The following is a 17,795-nucleotide window of genomic DNA, read 5'->3' as shown; positions in this document are numbered from 1 at the left end:
CAGTACTGATAGTACCGACGGTATTGTTACCTTCATTTTACAGATAAGGTCTAGAAGGTTAAGCAACTGGCCCCCGGTGTCACAGTTGATAAGGGGCAGGGCTAGAGTTTGTTGGCCCATGGCCAAAACATTGCTAAACTACCTTTACACAGGATTTACTAGAAACAAAGGCTAAAATCACTGTTCTAAAACTGTTATTAGTAAATATATTTTATGAGAAGTATCACTTCAACTGAAGCACTTTATAAGCACCTACGCTATGCTAGCAGTGTTGTACAAATTCTGCCTCAAGAGGATCAGGCCAGTAAATCCATCATTTGAATACAAGGTGGAATAGAAGTAGCTGAGGATCCCTTGTAAGCAAAATAGGAGGCTATAACCCAGTCTGAAGATGATATAAGATAGTGTCGAGGGGGCCAACAGGAATAAGCCCTGAAGAAAGAAAGTACAGTCAAGGGGAAGGAACATGGAGAACAAAGTGTGTGATGAAAGGTCTATTTGGGAACCTGCAAGTAGTTCAGTGTCATTGCAGAGTCGAGTTGAGGGGTGAAGAGAAGAGAAACTAACAAAAGAGACTGCATCAGAAAGTAAGCACGTGGTGAATCCCTTTACTCAGAAGCTGGAACTTCAATCAGTCGGCAATAAGGAGCCAGGAAAGGACCGGGAGCTCCCCTAAGTGTGGTCTGAGCACCAATGGCATCGGGATCAGTACCTCCAATGAGAAATGGAGACTCTTGGGCTCCGCCTCAGAACTGCAGAAGAAGAAAATGCATTTTAACAAGACCCCAGGTGATCGGTGTGCGGTGTGCGCAGTGGAGCTTGAAAACGTTTGGGTTCGAGCTCCAGCATGGGGAACGATGCTTGTGTGCTCACTAGTCCAAAACATAGTGAAAATATTTACAGTATTATCAATTCATCATTCCTCTAATGAACACTGTTAACATAGTTACAAATGATAAAAACACCATGGATTTATTATCTAACTAAACTTGAACCCAGATCCATTACTTGGCATCTTTACTTATATGTGCAATTGACATCTCAAACTTAAGATGCCTAAAATCTCAGACATCCTCCCATCTTCATGTTTTCTTCTCATGCCGGCATAGAGCCTTGATTACATGGGCATCAGAGGAAGCAAAGTAATAATAGGGAGGGAATGCTAACCGGTGTGGCTCAGCGGTTGACCCAGGAACCAAGAGGTTGCTGGTTCAGTTCCAGGTCAGGGCATATGCCTGGGTTCTGGGCTCAATCCCCAGGAGGGGGGCGTGCAGGAGGCAGCCAATCAATGATGTTCCTCTCTCATCAATGTTTCTATCTCTCTGTCCCTCTCCTTTTCCCTCTCTCTTAAAACATTTTTTTAATGGGCCTGGGAGAGGGGAGGTTGGAGGGGATGGTGGGCACAGTACACTGTGTCCTAAAGTGTTTATTCTTTTTCATTTCAAAGAATTCACTGGTATGGAACAGGTAACATGACATAAGGGAGTGTATGGCATATTCAGACTTGGTGCCTTATGTCAGAACACAGCGATGGGTCATCACCACTGCTCACGGCAGCGGGAATGCGGGCACGTGTGTGAAGTGATGCTGTGCTGGCATGTGATCTTTGAACCTTTACCAAATCAGTTTGTTTTCATTAGATTTGTCACACAGTTGTAATCTTTTAAAACTTTTAAGGCAGTGTCATGTTCTGAACGATAGCATAAATAAGACTGCTTTGCAACAGGTTTATTTTTTCCTTTCATGCAACTTTTCTACACATCTTTTGGAGGGTAAACGTCACCATTCCCATTGCTGAACCAAAGGTTATTATTTTTAAAGGGCAAATTCCTCATTATTTACGTTTGGGCCTGAAAAGGAGGTGACTTCTCAAACAGCCACCGTTGTGTATTAAAAGCTGATGTCCTAAAAGCCTGTGTGGGAACCTGCCCTGCTGGCTGCAGAAGGCAGTGGGTATGAGGAAACAAAGTGCCGGGAAATGGGAGACGTCTGGTTCTTCTTGTGAATTGAAATATAAAACCATGGTGTCTGTATGACTGCTGGTGCAATTGTTTTTGTAAATCTTTTTTTAAAAGGTATATATTTTTTTATTGATTTCAGAGAGGAAGGGAGAAACGGAAACATCAATGATGAGAGAGAATCATTGAGCAGCTGCCTCCTGTATGCCCTCTACTGGGGATGGAGCCTGTAACCTGGGCATGTGCCTTTGACTGTAATCGAACCTGGGACCCTTCAGTCTGCAGGCGGATACTCTATCCATTGAGCCAAACCAGCTAGGGCTGTTTTTGTAAGTCTTGTTGTGGCATATACAGTATTGTCATAGGACTAAAGAGAAACACAGGGTTTCCTAATGTCAGTGCTCTGAAAATGTCAACACTCTATATATGAGTATAGTTTGGTTTTTTGTTTTGGGGTTTGTTTGTTTGTTCAGATTGAAAAATTAAAATAAATCTTACTATATTAAAAAAAATGAAAAATAAAACTCTAAAGCTTCCCATGTCACTTAAGGACAGTAAAAGCCAGAGTTCTTATTTTTTTAATCTGCCACCCACTCCATTCCATCTCATGTCCTATTCTAACTGTTAGGGAATGAATTATATCTCCCCAAAATTCATATGTTGGATTTGTAAGACCCAGTACCTCAAAATGTGACTATATTTGCAGATAGAATCTTTTGTTGTTGTTGTTAATCCTCACCCGAGGATATTTTTCCATTGATTTTTGGAGAGAGTGGTAGGGAGGCTGAGAAACACAGACAGGGAAACATCAATGTGAGAGACATTGATTGGTTGCTTCCCACACGAACCTGCGACCACAGTATGTGTCCCTGACCAGAATCAAACCAGGACCCTTCAGTCAGCAGGCCAGTGCTCTATCCACTGAGCCAAAGGGCTAGGGCTGCGGATAAAATCTTTAAAGAGGTAACATAGGTTAACGAAGATCAGATGGGTGAATCTTAATTGATAAATACTAATGTTCTTATAAGAAGAGGAGATGAGACACACCTAGGGAATATAAAGTGAGACACAGTGAGAACACAGCTACCTACAAGCCGAGGAGAGGGCCTCCGAAGAAATAATCCTCACAAGACATTGATCTTGGACTTCTGGCCTCCAAACCGTGAAAAAACTAATTTCTATTGCTTAAGCCACTCAGTCTGTGGTACTATTTTATGGCAGCCTGGACAAACTACTACACCAACCAACCCCCCGCCATTCCACTTAGGTCACTGGGTTCCATTCCCTCTGGCCTCTTGAGTTCCAAACACATTAGGCATGCTCTCCCCAGGGCCACTGGCTGTTCCCTCCAATGAGAACTCTCTTCCTCAGATCTCCAGATCTCACTCACAGCTCACATGGTACATCAGTGAGGTCTTCCCTGACCATCCTGCTATGTAATACAGCACCCCCCTCCTCCACCACATCAGCCTTCCCTATATTCTTACACTCCTTTATTTTTCTTGAAACACTTATATTTGCTAATTGATTATTCCCCTCCAACAAAGAAGCGAGAAATGTTTGTGTGTTGTGCTCATTGCTGAATCCCCTGCACCAAGATTCATACATGGTACATAGCAGGGCATCAGATATTGGATGAATGTGAGAACAATGTTCCCATAGCGCTTACCTCTTCAGGAGCAAAAGGACAGCATTAGCTGTGCTTGAGTCTAGGCCAGTTGTGGGCTCATCCAGGAACAAGATGGATGGATCCGTAATAAGCTCCATTCCAATACTAGTCCTTTTTCTTTCTCCTCCAGACACACCACGAGTAAACTGAGTTCCAACCTAACACACAAATGTTATCATTATTAACAAAAACAACCACAGGCACTATCGTTTGTTGAGCTGCTAACAAGTGCCAACCCTATAAGAGGCACTTTGTCTGGTGTCCTCATGTATTCTGAACTGCAAGTAAATGAGTATCTTGGAGAAGAGGCAGGTTTCTGTTTAATTAGACAAGTAAACTGAGGCTCAGATCAAAGCAGGTCCCTGGCTAAGCCAGATATGAAACCCATGCTTTCAACAGTTCTATATGTTCCTTATCAAGTCAAATATTTAGTTTTAAGATCAGAAGTTAGAACTTAAAGACATGGCCCTGACATAGTGAAATCACAATCCAAAAAGGAAGATAAAAATAGGAGAGGAACAGGTGAAAGTATCTAGAATTTATTAGTCTTCTTATGCCCCTGTCTTTCTCCCCCACTGAAAAAGTCCTCAAGTGGACTCAAAAACTAGGCCTTGGCAGCTAAGAAAGCTCATTTTCTACCATCCACATTAGCACTTATAAAATCACCACAAGGCCTCCCAAATTGACCCAATCTATACCCTAACACAACACATAATTCCTGACATCCTTTTAGGCAAAGTCAGAAGGCAGAACATTCTACAGGTGACTGGCTCAGTCTTTCAACCAGTCAGTGTCACTGTGTGTGGTGGGGGAGCAGAAAGGTTTTGGGGGAGGCAGGAGGTAGGAAATAATTCTTATAGTAAAAGTCTCCAAAGAGATAATAATCACATGCTACTCATGCTCTTGATTAGATCCTATAATGATTGAGCTATAAAAGACATTTTGGAAACAATTGGAAAACTGTGAATATATGTAGACTCTATATAGCTAATATTAAAATATTATTAATGTTGTTAGTTGGTAATGACATTGTAGTAATGTAGACGAATTCCTTTTTTTAAAATAAAAAATGTTTTAGAGGTGGAAATTATATTTATAACTTTCTTTAAAATACTTTAGAAAGAAAAACCTGAAGCTATCTATACTAATAAAAGGGTAATATGCTAATTAGACAGGGAGACCTTCCGGATGTCCTTCTGGACAAAGCCATGGTGGCAGGGCCAAGGCAGAGGTGGTTAGGGGTGATCAGGCCAGGAGGGGAGGACAGTTGGAGGTGATCAGGCCAGTGGGGGGTGGGGGGATGGGGGTGCAGTAGGGGGCAAGCAGGCCAGTGGCGGGAGGGGGGCAGTTGGGGGTGATCAGGCAGCAGGGGGGGCAGTTGGGGGTGATCAGACCAGCAGGGGGGCAGTTGGGGGTGAGCAGGCCAGCAGGGGGGGCCAGTTGGGGGCGATCAGGCCGGCAGGGGGGGCAGTTGGGGGCGAGCAAGCCAGCAAGGGGGGGCAGTTGGGGGTGAGCAGGCCAGCAGGCAGAGTGGTTAGGGGCAATCAGGCAGGCAGGCAGGTGAGTGGTTAGGAGCCAGTGGTCCCGGATTGCGAGCATGATCAGGCCTAAACTGGCAGTCGAACATCCCCCCAAGGGGTCCCAGATTGGAGAGGGTGCAGGCTGGGCTGAGGGCCCCCCCCCCACGTGCACTGGGCCACTAGTTATTGAATGACATGTTAACTAGGAAATCTAGGTGAATGTTACCAGTAATCATACCATTGTGTTAATTATGCTACGATCATGTCATTACTATAGGAATCAGACCATTCTCTCTACATTTCTCTTACGTTTAAAATTTTATAACAGGTATAACATTTTTAATGTATTGTTTCAGTCAATTACATAAACATGTTCTATGAAGTCAACAACTGCCTTCAGCTTATTTTCCCTAGAAATCCACGCAAGGAAGTCAGGTGATGATCACTAGAGGTAAAGACAGGAAAGCACCTTAGTGGAAGGAGAGAATCACATGAACAGAGCTCCAACAAAGGGAGCCCAATCACTCATAACATGAAAATAAGTGGTACATGGGAGCAGCTCAGACTTATTCTTCCAAAATACACTTGACATAGAAGATTGAAAGCATTAGATGAAGCAGCGGCCAGCAGAATACCCCACCTTCGTGACCTCTAAGTAAGGGATAGTGCAGAGGGATTAAACTAGAGCCATAACAACTGAAAAGCTCATCTTCACCCAAAGCTTTGATGTCTTCCAGCAAATCTTCCATGTCTACTCATCAACTGTAAATCATTCCCTCACTCATCTCATTTCTCCTTCCTGATCCTGCACAACCCACACAGCGAGCTACTTTTGTCTCTCTCGCCCACAGCTGTTATCTATAAAATCCAAGGGAGCCCAGCACACGACAGTGTGTAAGTAACCCTGGCAGAAGGGAGGGACAGTGGAAGAGAGGGGGGAGGGATGGGAGACAAAGTGCCCTTAGAAAGGCTTTAGGAAAACAAGTTGGCTGCTACACAAATTAGAAATAAATACTAATTTGACTGAAAATAATTTTGGAGGCCCAATTATAGCAAAGTGAAATATATATGTCATTTATGAATTCCAGAAAAATAGTTATTTATGAATTCCAGAAATATAGCTGGGATTGTAGTCATTTATGAATTTTTAGTCATTTATGAATTTTAGTCATTTATGAATTCCAGAAACATAGCTCCAAAGCAACACAACAAAGTCCCTAAAGGAAGAATAGCTAAAAAAGGGAAGAGAAAACAAAAAAATAAAAGTTAGTAAAGAGACACCGAATGAGACAGGACTTACACAGTTAGTGTGGGGGAGGAGCAAGCACTGTCATCACAGGGAAGGGACATGTAGTCTTTGCAAGAACACTTTTACCTACCAGCCCACACGGCCATACTTCACCTCCAAGATTCAATCATTTTTTAATTTTTTTCCTGGTTAAGTTTCACCTTCCTATTATGTAACTACTCATTTTTATCATTGTTTTTAGAAAGGAGCCACTTTGATCACACACATTATAGGAAACTTCTAGGTAAGGGTCCTATTTGCTGGCAATGACCCCATCAGTTGTGTCCTCATTACCTTGGAATCTGCCACTTTAGCCAGACCTAACTCTTGAATGACCATGTTTATCCGTTCATTCTTTTCATGACTCTTCATAGTTGATGGAAGGCGAAGAGCTGCTGAGAACTGTAAATTTTCTCTCACTGTCAGAGTTCCCATCACAACATCATCCTGAAGGCAAAATGGCATTTTAAAAAGACAAATCAGGTCTTTTCTAGTAAATTCAGTCTTCAGTATATACAACTTAATCCACAAAAATAACATAGCCAAAGGAAAGTTCTAGCTAGTGATGAGCTTTAATTATACAAATTATACCAATAACTCCATATTCAGATAGCTGCAAACCCTGATGGAAGAATTCTCATTCCTATCTGTACACCCGAAGAGAACACAGGCAATTATGATTACTACTGGCAGACATTTCCAGACTGTTTCATACAAGCCTTTGACAAAACATCTTTCTAAGCTAGGGCAGGGAGAGAGGGGAAGGTAGGGAAAAAAGTAAATCAGTAGCATCTTTTGGGAACATGGTAACTGGAACTGTTATCATTTTGTTAGCAGGGTCATATTCTAGATTCTCCCTGCCTTTTCATTTAACACTAGAGGCCCAGTGCACAAAAATTTGTGCACTCGGTAGGGGGGGGGGCTCCCCCAGCCCGGCCTGTGCCCTCTCATAGCTGGGACCCCTCAGGAGATAACGACCTGCTGGCTTAGGCCTGCTCCCGGGTGGCAGAGGGCAGGCCCAATCCCTAGGTGCAGCCCCTGGTCAGGCTCAGAGCAGAGCCGATTGGGGAGTTGGGGCGCCGCCCCATCATGCACAGAGCAGGGCGGATCGGAAGGTTGCAATGCCACCCTCAGTCACGCTCAGGATAGACTGATTGGGGGGTTGGGGCACCGCCCCCTGTTACACTCAAGGCAGGGTCAATGGGGAGGTTGTAGTGCCACCCCCTGTCACACACAGAGCAGGGCCGATCAGGGGGTTGGGGCGCTGCCCCCTGTCACTCACAGAGCAGGGCCAATCAGGGGGTTGGGGCGCTGCCCCCTGTCACTCACAGAGCAGGGCCGATCAGGGGGTTGGGGCGCTGCCCCCTGTCACTCACAGAGCAGGGCCAATCAGGGGGTTGGGGCGCTGCCCCCTGTCACACACAGAGCAGGGCGGATCAGGGGGTTGGGGCACTGCACCCTGTCACACTCAGGGCAGGGCCAAAGGGGAAGTCATGGCTCTACCCTGTCACACACAGAGCAAGGCCCGTGGAGGGTTATTGGGGCGCCACCCTCTATTACCCACAGAACAGGACTGATCAGGGGGTTGGTGCGCCACCACTGTCACACTCAGGGCAGGGCCAATGGAGAGGTTATGGCTCTACCCTGTCACACACAGAGCAGGGCCCGTGGGGGCGGGGGGTTGGGGCGCCTCACCCTGTCACACACAGAGCAGGGCCGATCAGGGGGTTGGTGCGTTGCACCCTGTCACACACAGAGCCGCAGGGCAATCGGGGGATTGGGGAGCTCCCCCCCATCAGGCACAGAGCAGGGCTGATCAGGAGGTTTGGGCGCTGCCCCCTGTCACGCTGATCCCGGTGCCAGGAGCCTCGCTGCTCCGCTGATCCCGGTGCCGGGAGCCTTGCTGCTCCGCTGATCCCAGTGCCGGGAGCCTTGCTGCTCCGCTGATCCCAATGCCGGGAGCCTCGCTGCTCCGCTGATCCCGGTGCCGGGAGGCATATTACCCTTTTACTATATAGAATAGAGGCCTGGTGCACGGGTGGGGGCCAGCTGGTTTGCCCTGAGGGTGTCCTGGATCAGGGTGGGGGTCCCCACTGGGGTGCCTGGCCAGGCTGGCTGAGGGGCTGAGGGCTGTTTTCCCGCTGGCAGTTGACTAAAAGCTCCCAACTGCTCCTTGTTTTTTTTTTGTTTTTTTTATTCTGGGCCAGCTTTAGCTCTGAGGCCTCGCTGCTGAAAACATGGATACAATGTTGCGGTCCGGGGCTGACTGAAAGCCGCTTTTGTTTAGTTTCTTATTTGCAACATAGTAATAGTTGCTTAGAGTTGCAGTTGAGAGACCGGCAAGTGGGGCGGGGAACGTTGGAGTCTGCAGTTCCTGGAGGAAGCAAGCCTCCCTGCTCGCTTCAGTGCATGGCTGCCGGCCGCCATCTTGGCTGACAGTTAATTTGCATAAGGATACGCTGATTAGCCAATGGGAAGGGTAGCGTCATACGCCAATTACCATGTTTCTCTTTTATTAGTGTAGATTACTGTACATCTTAAGGGAGATTATGAGAAGATGGTATAAGGAAAGTTGGTTTTATGCCCAGGTTATGTGATCAATGGGAAGCACACTGTACTATTAGCCAAAGTACTTGCCCACATAAAACCGGAGATATCTAAAATGCAAATCAATGCATACTTACCTGTACCACATAACCTGAGATACATTTGAAACTGGCAGGTCGAGGTGCTCCATTTATCAAAACATCTCCAGTTAATCCCAGTGGGTCTTTCCTTGCAGCTAAGATATCTAACAACCTATAAAAGGATATATATGGTATGTTTTTTTCTCCAACGCAAGTTATATCTCTCAGCTACTCTGAATGCAAATTCTGTTCAAATTTAAAAATTAACCGATCAAGAAAATCTATGGTTCAACTCTAATTACACATATATTTTTTAAATTCTCAAATTCCTTTTTTACTCTATGCTACAATAAGATCCAAAAAATGTGAAAACAAAGCACTGTTGGCTGATCCAACACAGACCTCCCCAACAGCCCTCCAAGCTGCCTGCCCTTTGGGTCCCAACACAGGCGATGTGCTCCTTTAGCCAAGACTCACTCCACTTATGATTCTGCTCCACCTCCCCACTTTCAATCCCACCCCTTCCTTTTCCTTCCATTAGCTCCCATCATAGCTGACACCTATATGCCAATCACCTCTCATGCCCTCTCAGTAAACCTGACCTAATAAGACACAGCTGGCATAAGTGCATGTGAGCCACAGTGCCTAGACCCAGACTAGACATGCAGCAAATATTCAACTACTACCTGCCCTCCTAAAAGTGATCTGTAAAAGCACATTAAAAATGCAAAGGGAACGCTTACTGATACTCTGTTATACTCACGAAGATTTGCCACCACCTGTGGGTCCCAGAATGGCGTTGAGGCCAGGTCTCATGATCCCACTGCAAATGCAGAAACAGACTGATTTACTGGTTCACTTTAAAACTAGTTCTACTGCCCTAGCAGGTTTAGCTCAGTGGATAGAGGATCAGCCCGTGGACTGAAGGGTCCTGGGTTCGATTCTGATCAAGGGCACTTACCTTGGCTGCAGGCTCAATCCCTGGCCCTGGTTGGGGCAGGTGCGGGAAGCAACCAATTGATGTGTCTCTCTCACATCAATGTTTCCCTCTGTGTGTCTCTCCCACTCCTTTCCACTCTCTCTAAAAATCAATGGAAAAATATCCTCAGGTGAGGATTCAAAAAAAACAAAACTATTTCTACTAATTTAGGGTCTGCATTTAATACACTCAATGAACACTGATGAAATTAGACAGAAAATAAGCACAAAACAACCTTTAACGGAGGGAAAAAAAGGAAATGTCAAATAGAAGTCTAGTATACAAAGAATGTCATCACTAGTCAGCACCTATAGAAAAAATGGCTCAGGTCCCTCTAAATTCACTTCAGTTATTCTCTAAACCACTTATATTTTTTGGGAAGGGACACACAAACTTTCAAGGTTCCTTGAAGTAAAAGATTCTGGTAGAACAGCTGTTAACATTTACTTCTCTTAACACAATGTTAAGTACATCACAGGTCTTGAGTAGTGTTTCAGGGTAATTATTTCAAGTCACCTCATTTGCTACCTAGTCAGGTTCTACATAACTAAGTAGCCAATGGCTTTCTACAATTACCAGTATCAGTGCTTTCACTATTCAAATCTAATCAGGCGAAAAAACAATATATCTGACGTAGAAATTTAATGGCTAGAAAAGAGCACCTCAGATGTTGAAAAGAAAACCTCACCAGTTCTAAAGCTGACAAAATTCTTAATCTAATTGTTAAAGTAAAACATGTCTTCCAATTACATAATTTTCTTCCTTGTAAAGTTTTAAACAAACAACCTGGAAAATTCTCAGTTTATAAATGGAAAACTCCACTTTTTATTGAGGATGACCTTTAAGGGTATACACAGGTGGTACAGACACTGCATGTTCCAAACAGATTACATAGATGTTTGTGGGTAGAGAATATTTAGATAGAAAGCAGGAAGGTAGAAAAAAACATTAAGGCAGTTGACTGTGCTGAGATTCAAGAATGCAAATATGCAATTTGAATTTAACCCTGAAGGCCACCAGTAGAATGGTAAGGAGAATGCACTGGAGTATGGAGAAGGAAGGGTGGGTCCACCACAGTTACACAGGCATGATGAAATGGAGGTCTGAGGAAGGCCTTTCAAAACCCTGGTGTCCAAGCCCAATCTCTGCAGAATTGGTAGGTAAGTCAAAATTTACTCCCCAGCCCAGCCAGTGTGGCTCAGCAGTCGAGCTTCAACCCAGGAACCAAGAGCTCACCAGTTCAATTCCTGGTCAGGACACATGCCCAAGTTGTGGGCTCAATTCCCAGTAGGAGTATGTGCAGGAGGTAGCTGATCAAAGATGTTCCTCTTTCATTGATGTTTCTATCTCTCTATCCCTCCCCCTTCCTCTCAAATGAATAAATTAAAAAAGACTTTACTCCCCAGAGAATCCAGTACCTATTCCAGTGGAAGGTGCAAAGCAGAAGGCTATTTCGTGCCCCGACAGTGACTTTCACAGGGCAAACACTATGATGTACAGCTGTCGTGAGTGATAGACGTCACAGTGCAGCTGTGCTCAGTGCGCCAATCCAGGAGGACCTCAGCCCTGCCTGCCTGTTGTGCCAGAACTGTCACGAGTGTAGAATGCCTGGTGGGTGCTAGGGTGCAATTTACCTTCTACTTTGCTCATTAACTGAGGAGCCTCTCACTGAAACATTGGACAAATGCAATGAGTTGGGTAAAGCCACACAAGCTCTAAAACAGAAAAATTTCTATTTTTTCAGTGGCCTTTCCCCTCTGATGTAATAAGTCATGCCAATGGTTGGGTGAACTTTCAAGATGCATTTATCTATAGTTCTTCATGTACCTTCTGCATTGATAGCTACCTACAAACTGTTTCTAAAGTGACCAGAGATAAACTTGTTACTCACTAAGATTTCATCACCAGAAAACCTTTCCAGGTTTTAAAAATCTCTACTCAAAGACCAAGCAATCCTAAAGGATTAACTCAAAAGACAATGTGAGTGTTCTAAGACAAAGAATTTTGCAGAACCCTGAGTTGGGCTTCCTTTGGCACTAAACCCTAGCATTATAGAAAACAATAATGGAAAATCCTAACTGCAAGAGTCCTAGTTTGGAGCAGTGGCTAATTCTCCCTCCATTCACTCAACACAATTATTCAGTGTCTATGTGTGCACAAGACACAAGACATGGGTCAGAGCTCAGAATAAAAGTTCTAGCCCTCGTGGATTCTACATTCTAGTCCAGGGATCAGCAAACTACAGGTGGTCATGTCTTCTATTTTCAAAAACAAGATGTTCTTGGAACAGAGCCACACTCACCCATTTATGTCTCTGGTTGCTTTCCTGCTGCAGTGACAGAGTTGAGTAGTTACAACACAGATGTGTGGCCCATCACAACTAAAATGTTCACTATCAGGCCCTTTACAGAAAAAGTTTGCTGACTTCAGTTCTAGTCTATAATCTGTAACTCCCTTGTTGCCCCACCCCACCTTCTCTCAAAACCCATTCCCCATCCTTCTTTATTGATTTATATAGCATTTATGTGCCTGAAAGTCTCCCTCACTATATTGTAAAACCTTGCCAACAAGAACTGTGCCATCTTACCCTGGCTGGTTTGGCTCAGTGCATAGAGGTCGGCCTGTGGACTGAAAGGTCCCAGGTTTGATTCTAGTCAAGGACACATGCCTGGATTGCGGGCTCAATCCCCAGTGGGGGGCATGCAGGAGACAGCTTATCAATGATTCTCTGTCATCATTGATGCTTCTATCTCTCTCTCCCTTCCTTTTGAAGAGAGAGAGAGAGAGAGAGAGAGAGAGAGAGAACGAGAAAGGAAGAAGGAAGGAAGGAAGGAAGGAAGGAAGGAAGGAAGGAAGGAAGGAAGGAAGGAAGGAAGGAAGAGAGGGAGGGAGGGAGGGAGGGAGGAACTGTGTCATCTTCTTTCACCACCACCCCATAGCATGCAAGTCTACTCATTGTAGACCACTGAGTACTGAATAAATGAAATAAAACCTAGCTACAGGATTTCTATTACATCTGTTACATTTTAGTGCAGCGGTTGCCAACCTTTCAGACCTCACCGACCACCGGTGGTCCACAGACCACACTGGTTGGTGACTGCTGTTTTAGTGAATAATGGAAATCCTTTGGTCTCACTTTATGAATAATAAGTCAATGCCATTCCCACTGCTTGGAGCATCATCCTTCCCTATCCTGCCACACACACACACACACACACACACACACACACACACACACACTTCAATTTCTCTCTCCCATCCCATGCCCCTGGCCTTCCAATTGAGGGTAGTGGCTTCCATGTCTTCTAACCCATATATCACAGTAGAACACAGTGAAGTTCTCTAGTTGTCTGAATCCCCATTAGACTAGAATATTGCTGAGAACAGAGGACATACCTCTGTCACTAGGATCTTGCATAATGTCAGGCTCCTAATAGACACTGAAAATTAGTTGAATAAATGAGTCTCTACATTTTTATAAATGATAATTACTTATGGGAAAACCAATTGTTTTTCACAAAAACAAATATCAAGAAGTACAAGGCCCCAGTTGGGTAGCTCAATTGGTTAGGGAGAGCATCAACCCAATACACCAAGGTTGTGGATTCAATTCCTGGTCAGAGCACAAAGAAGCAATCAATGAATAAGTGGAACAACAAGTCAATATTTTTGTCTCTTCTCTAGAATCAATTTTTAAAAAATAAGTACAAAAATGTTATGAAAAATAGGAAGAGCCTGATTGGAAAGAAAATCTAGTTATATTTCCTACTTATTACAATATAGCATGTTCAAATAATGCACCAGTCATTTCTATTAAACTTTACCTCCCTTCTTTGTGTGAAGGTGATGGAAGTGCTGGGTGGAGGAGCAGCAATGGCCAGCACCCAAGATCACAGGCTGCAAAGGCAGGTGGGAGGAAGAGAGGAGACAGCTGAAGGGTAGAGTGATTGCCCATATTAAGAAATAAGAACCTGCTGGTGTGGCTCAGGGATTGAGTGTCAACCTATGAACCAGGAGGTCATAGTTCAATTCCTGGTTAGGGCACTTGCCCCAAGTTGTGGGCTCAATTCCCAATAGGGGGCATCCAGAAGGCAGCTATTAATGATACTCTTCCATCATTGATATTTCTATCTCTCTCTCCCTCTCCCTTCCTCTCTAAAATCAATAAAAATATTTCTTTTAAAAGAAAAAAATAAGAAAACTGAGCAAATCAGTAAGGATATTAGAATAATGAGAGTCAGGTTTTCACTTTTTTTTTTATTAAATCTTTATTGTTCAGATTATTACATTTGTTCCTCTTTTTTTCCCCCCATAACTCCCTTCCTTCCAGTTCTCACCCCACCCTCCGCCCTCACTCCCCACCCACTGTCCTCATCCATAGGTGCACGATTTTTGTCCAGTCTCTTCCCGCATCTTCCACACCCTTTCCCCCCCCAAGAATAGTCAGTCCATTCCCTTTCTATGTCCCTGATTCTATTATAATCAACAGTTCATTCTGTTCATCAGATTATTTATTCACTTGATTCTTAGATTCTCTTGTTGATAGATGCATATTTGTTGTTCATAATTTGTATCTTTACCTTTTTCTTCTTCTTCCTCTTCTTAAAGGATACCTTTCAGCATTTCATATAATACTGGTTTGGTGGTGATGAACTCCTTTAGCTTTTCCTTATCTGTGAAGCTCTTTATCTGACCTTCAATTCTGAATGATAGCTTTGCTGGATAAAGTAATCTTGGTTGTAGGTTCTTGCTATTCATCACTTTGAATATTTCTTGCCACTCCCTTCTGGCCTGCAAAGTTTCTGTTGAGAAATCAGCTGACAGTCGTATGGGTACTCCCTTGTAGGTAACTGACTGTCTTTCTCTTGCTGCTTTTAGGATTCTCTCTTTGTCTTTTGCTCTTGGCATTTTAATGATGATGTGTCTTGGTGTGGTCCTCTTTGGATTCCTTTTGTTTGGGGTTCTCTGCGCTTCCTGGACTTGTAAGTCTATTTCTTTCACCAGGAAGGGGAAGTTTTCTGTCATTATTTCTTCAAATAGGTTTTCAATATCTTGCTCACTCTCATCTTCTGGCACCCCTATAATTCTGATGTTGGTATGCTAGAAGCTGTCCCAGAGACTCCTTACACTATCTTCGTATTTTTGGGTTCTTTTTTTCATTTTGCTTTTCCGGTTGGGTGTTTTTTGCTTCTTCGCATTTCAAATCTTTGACTTGATTCTTGCGCTCCTCTGGTCTGCTGTTGGGAGTCTGTATAATATTCTTTATTTTAGTCCGTGTATGCTTAATTTCTAGTTGGTTCTTTATCACAACATCGAGGGTCTCATTAGATTTCTTGTAGATCTCAATAAGTTTATTGGCGGCTTCTAGACAGTTCTTGAGAGACCTTAAAAGTGTGGTTCTGAACTCAATATCCTCCATTGACAATTTTGTCCTGTTTCTTTGTCTCCGCATTTTTTATGCTTTCTTGGTGCACACCCTAGTGCTCTTTGTGCGCAGTCTTGTAGTTAAGTCTTGATTGTTGTAGTTAATACTAGGGGGTAACTGGCCAACTGGCTGTGAGAATCAGCTGTGTCTGCAGTGGGAAAACTTCTGTCCTCTGGGGAGGTGCTAATCTAGCCTTTGCCTGAGGCTATCCGGCAAATGGCTCTGTGCAGGGCTTGGGCGGGGTGGGTCGCAGGGGCTCAACAGGGCGGGCGGAGGGAGCAGTTATGGCTGCTCTCAGTCCTGTCCCCAGAGGCTCTGCCTCTCAGAGTCCCAGCAACTGCTACAAACCTCGGAGAGAAAGCTGCCCTCTCGTTCCAACCGATGCCAGACAGTCCCGCTTCTCCCGTTTGAGTCAGGGTCCCTAGAGACTTGCCCAGAACTGGAGCTCAGAATCTGAGACTCCCTCCTGATTGAAAACGACAACTGTGCCTTTAGCCACCAGCCCTCTCTGCGCGCACCTCCGCACCTTTGTATTTTCCGCACTGCGCCTCCTCTGAGTCTCGGTATGCTGTTCTCTTTCTTTCTAGTTGAAGAATTTCCCCTCAGCCAGCCTTCCTGTGGTTCTGGGTGATGTCCGTTCCGTCTTTTAGTTGTATTTTTGAAGTGGTTGTTTCAGGCAGCAAACTCCGTCCGGTGTTTACCTATGCCGCCATCTTGGTTTCTCCAGGTTTTCACTTTTTGAGAAGATGTTTTACAAACATGGAACTGTGGAAATAACCCTGGAGTATTACATAAGAATTGGAAGTCATGGAGTCATGGGTTTTTATCTATATACCCAGACATATATAAAAAAGGCTTAGATGCTTTTATATGTGTTTATATAAATATATTCTCTAGTTCTGTCCACCAATATGTCCCAGAAGCTATGCCATCCCAATACCAATGAACATTCCAAACACCTAGATCTCAATAAGTTAGTAAATGCAAAACTCCACAAAAAGGAACATCAGCTCATACCAGGTCTGAGGCAGGGAAAGTAGTGAGTATGGAATTTCTGTTGCGCCAACAAAATATTCAAAAAGAAACAAAAAAAGAGAGAGAGACAGAGAGAATGAGTTTAAAAAACAAAACAAAACAGATCTACTTTGACCAAATCAGGAACAATACGAGTATCAAAATAAATTATGATAATGCATTAGTATTGAATGCTACTGAATAAAATGTGAATCCATGATTCTATACTAATATACATAAATGAATAAAGAGATGATGAATGAAGTTTTTTTTTCCTTTTAGTAGAATGCAAACTAATCCATATGAAAGAGATGGATGAAAACAGAAAATCACTCTTTGGTAACTATCATAGTGATAATTACTGCTGATTCAAGCAAGAGACATAAATGGGGACTTAAGCTTGTGAAATAAAATTTTGGAATAATGTCAAGGTAACTCCTCTAATAATATTAATTATATGGGGGAGAATAGTGACATTGTGATGAAGGCTGTCAGATACCAACATGACCAGGTGATCAAGATGAGAGAGACAGGAAAATACCTACCAGCTTGCGTGAGACTGAGGAGACATGATGTGATGGTCAGTCAACTATGTGAAGAGCATGGTGGCCAACAGCCCCTAAGGACCCAGCACTGCAGCTATCATAAGGCTTAGCAACCACTCAGACAATGACTGAGAGGTTATATAGGAGAAGGTCCTTATTTCTGAAAAACAGAACTGGAGGAGTTAGGAATTACAGAGTGCCACATGGACAGCTCTCAGATGGTCCAAAAAAAAAAAAAATGCTAAGGACAATGGGTTATCTCAAGAGATAAAATGAGTAGCAAATGCGGTGAAATATTAACAGGTGGGGAATCTGGTAAAAGTGTTATGTTCCCACAAGTTTGAAATTATTTCTAAATAAATTATTAACTTAAGAAATCTCCACATAGATAATGAATTACCCTGAAATTATAGGATATGCACACAATTACTGGGACAGACCATTTTTTCCATAGATCATTAGCGTTGGAGAGGAAAAGCTCAAAGGCTGGGTATGGACATAAATGAAACATAACAGAATGATTTTTCATGAGGTGGTAAAATCTCACCTTCCTGAATTCTCATAGTCAGATTATGTTTTATCTTCTTTCCCCACAGAGGACATTAGGTTCTGGTTCCTTAGTTCTACAAATGATACTACAAAATGTCCAGAGGAAAAACAAAAATCAAGATTCTCATCAGCAGCCCTGGCCTGTATGGCTCAGTTGGTTGAGCGCTGTTCCATGTATCAAGAGTTCACAGTTCAATTCCCAATCAGGACCACATGCCCAG

The 17,795-nt window shown here is 43.6% G+C and overlaps 1 protein-coding gene across 5 annotated transcripts in view; it reads right to left on the bottom strand.

Annotated features, from left to right (window-relative positions):
* Positions 1 to 17,795, bottom strand: part of LOC138993653 (broad substrate specificity ATP-binding cassette transporter ABCG2) — a 79,139-nt gene that overhangs the window by 24,271 nt on the left and 37,073 nt on the right. For all 5 annotated transcript variants that reach the window (XR_011468331.1, XM_070392902.1, XM_070392911.1 and 2 more), the window contains 4 exons: positions 9,826 to 9,885; positions 9,120 to 9,234; positions 6,730 to 6,882; positions 3,628 to 3,785 (listed from right to left, as the gene is read on the bottom strand). Coding sequence is in view for 4 of the 5 variants with exons in the window: in XM_070392902.1 (XP_070249003.1) it covers positions 3,628 to 3,785; positions 6,730 to 6,882; positions 9,120 to 9,234; positions 9,826 to 9,885 (486 nt within the window). In the remaining variant the exon portion in view is untranslated. The remainder of the gene's footprint in view (positions 1 to 3,627; positions 3,786 to 6,729; positions 6,883 to 9,119; positions 9,235 to 9,825; positions 9,886 to 17,795) is intronic.

The sequence above is a fragment of the Myotis yumanensis genome, unplaced genomic scaffold (assembly GCF_028538775.1).
Source record: "Myotis yumanensis isolate MYYU_CA2020_CCGP unplaced genomic scaffold, mMyoYum1.0.hap1 SCAF_1, whole genome shotgun sequence".
Lineage (NCBI taxonomy): Eukaryota > Metazoa > Chordata > Mammalia > Chiroptera > Vespertilionidae > Myotis > Myotis yumanensis.
This window is presented reverse-complemented; position numbering and strand designations above follow the sequence as displayed.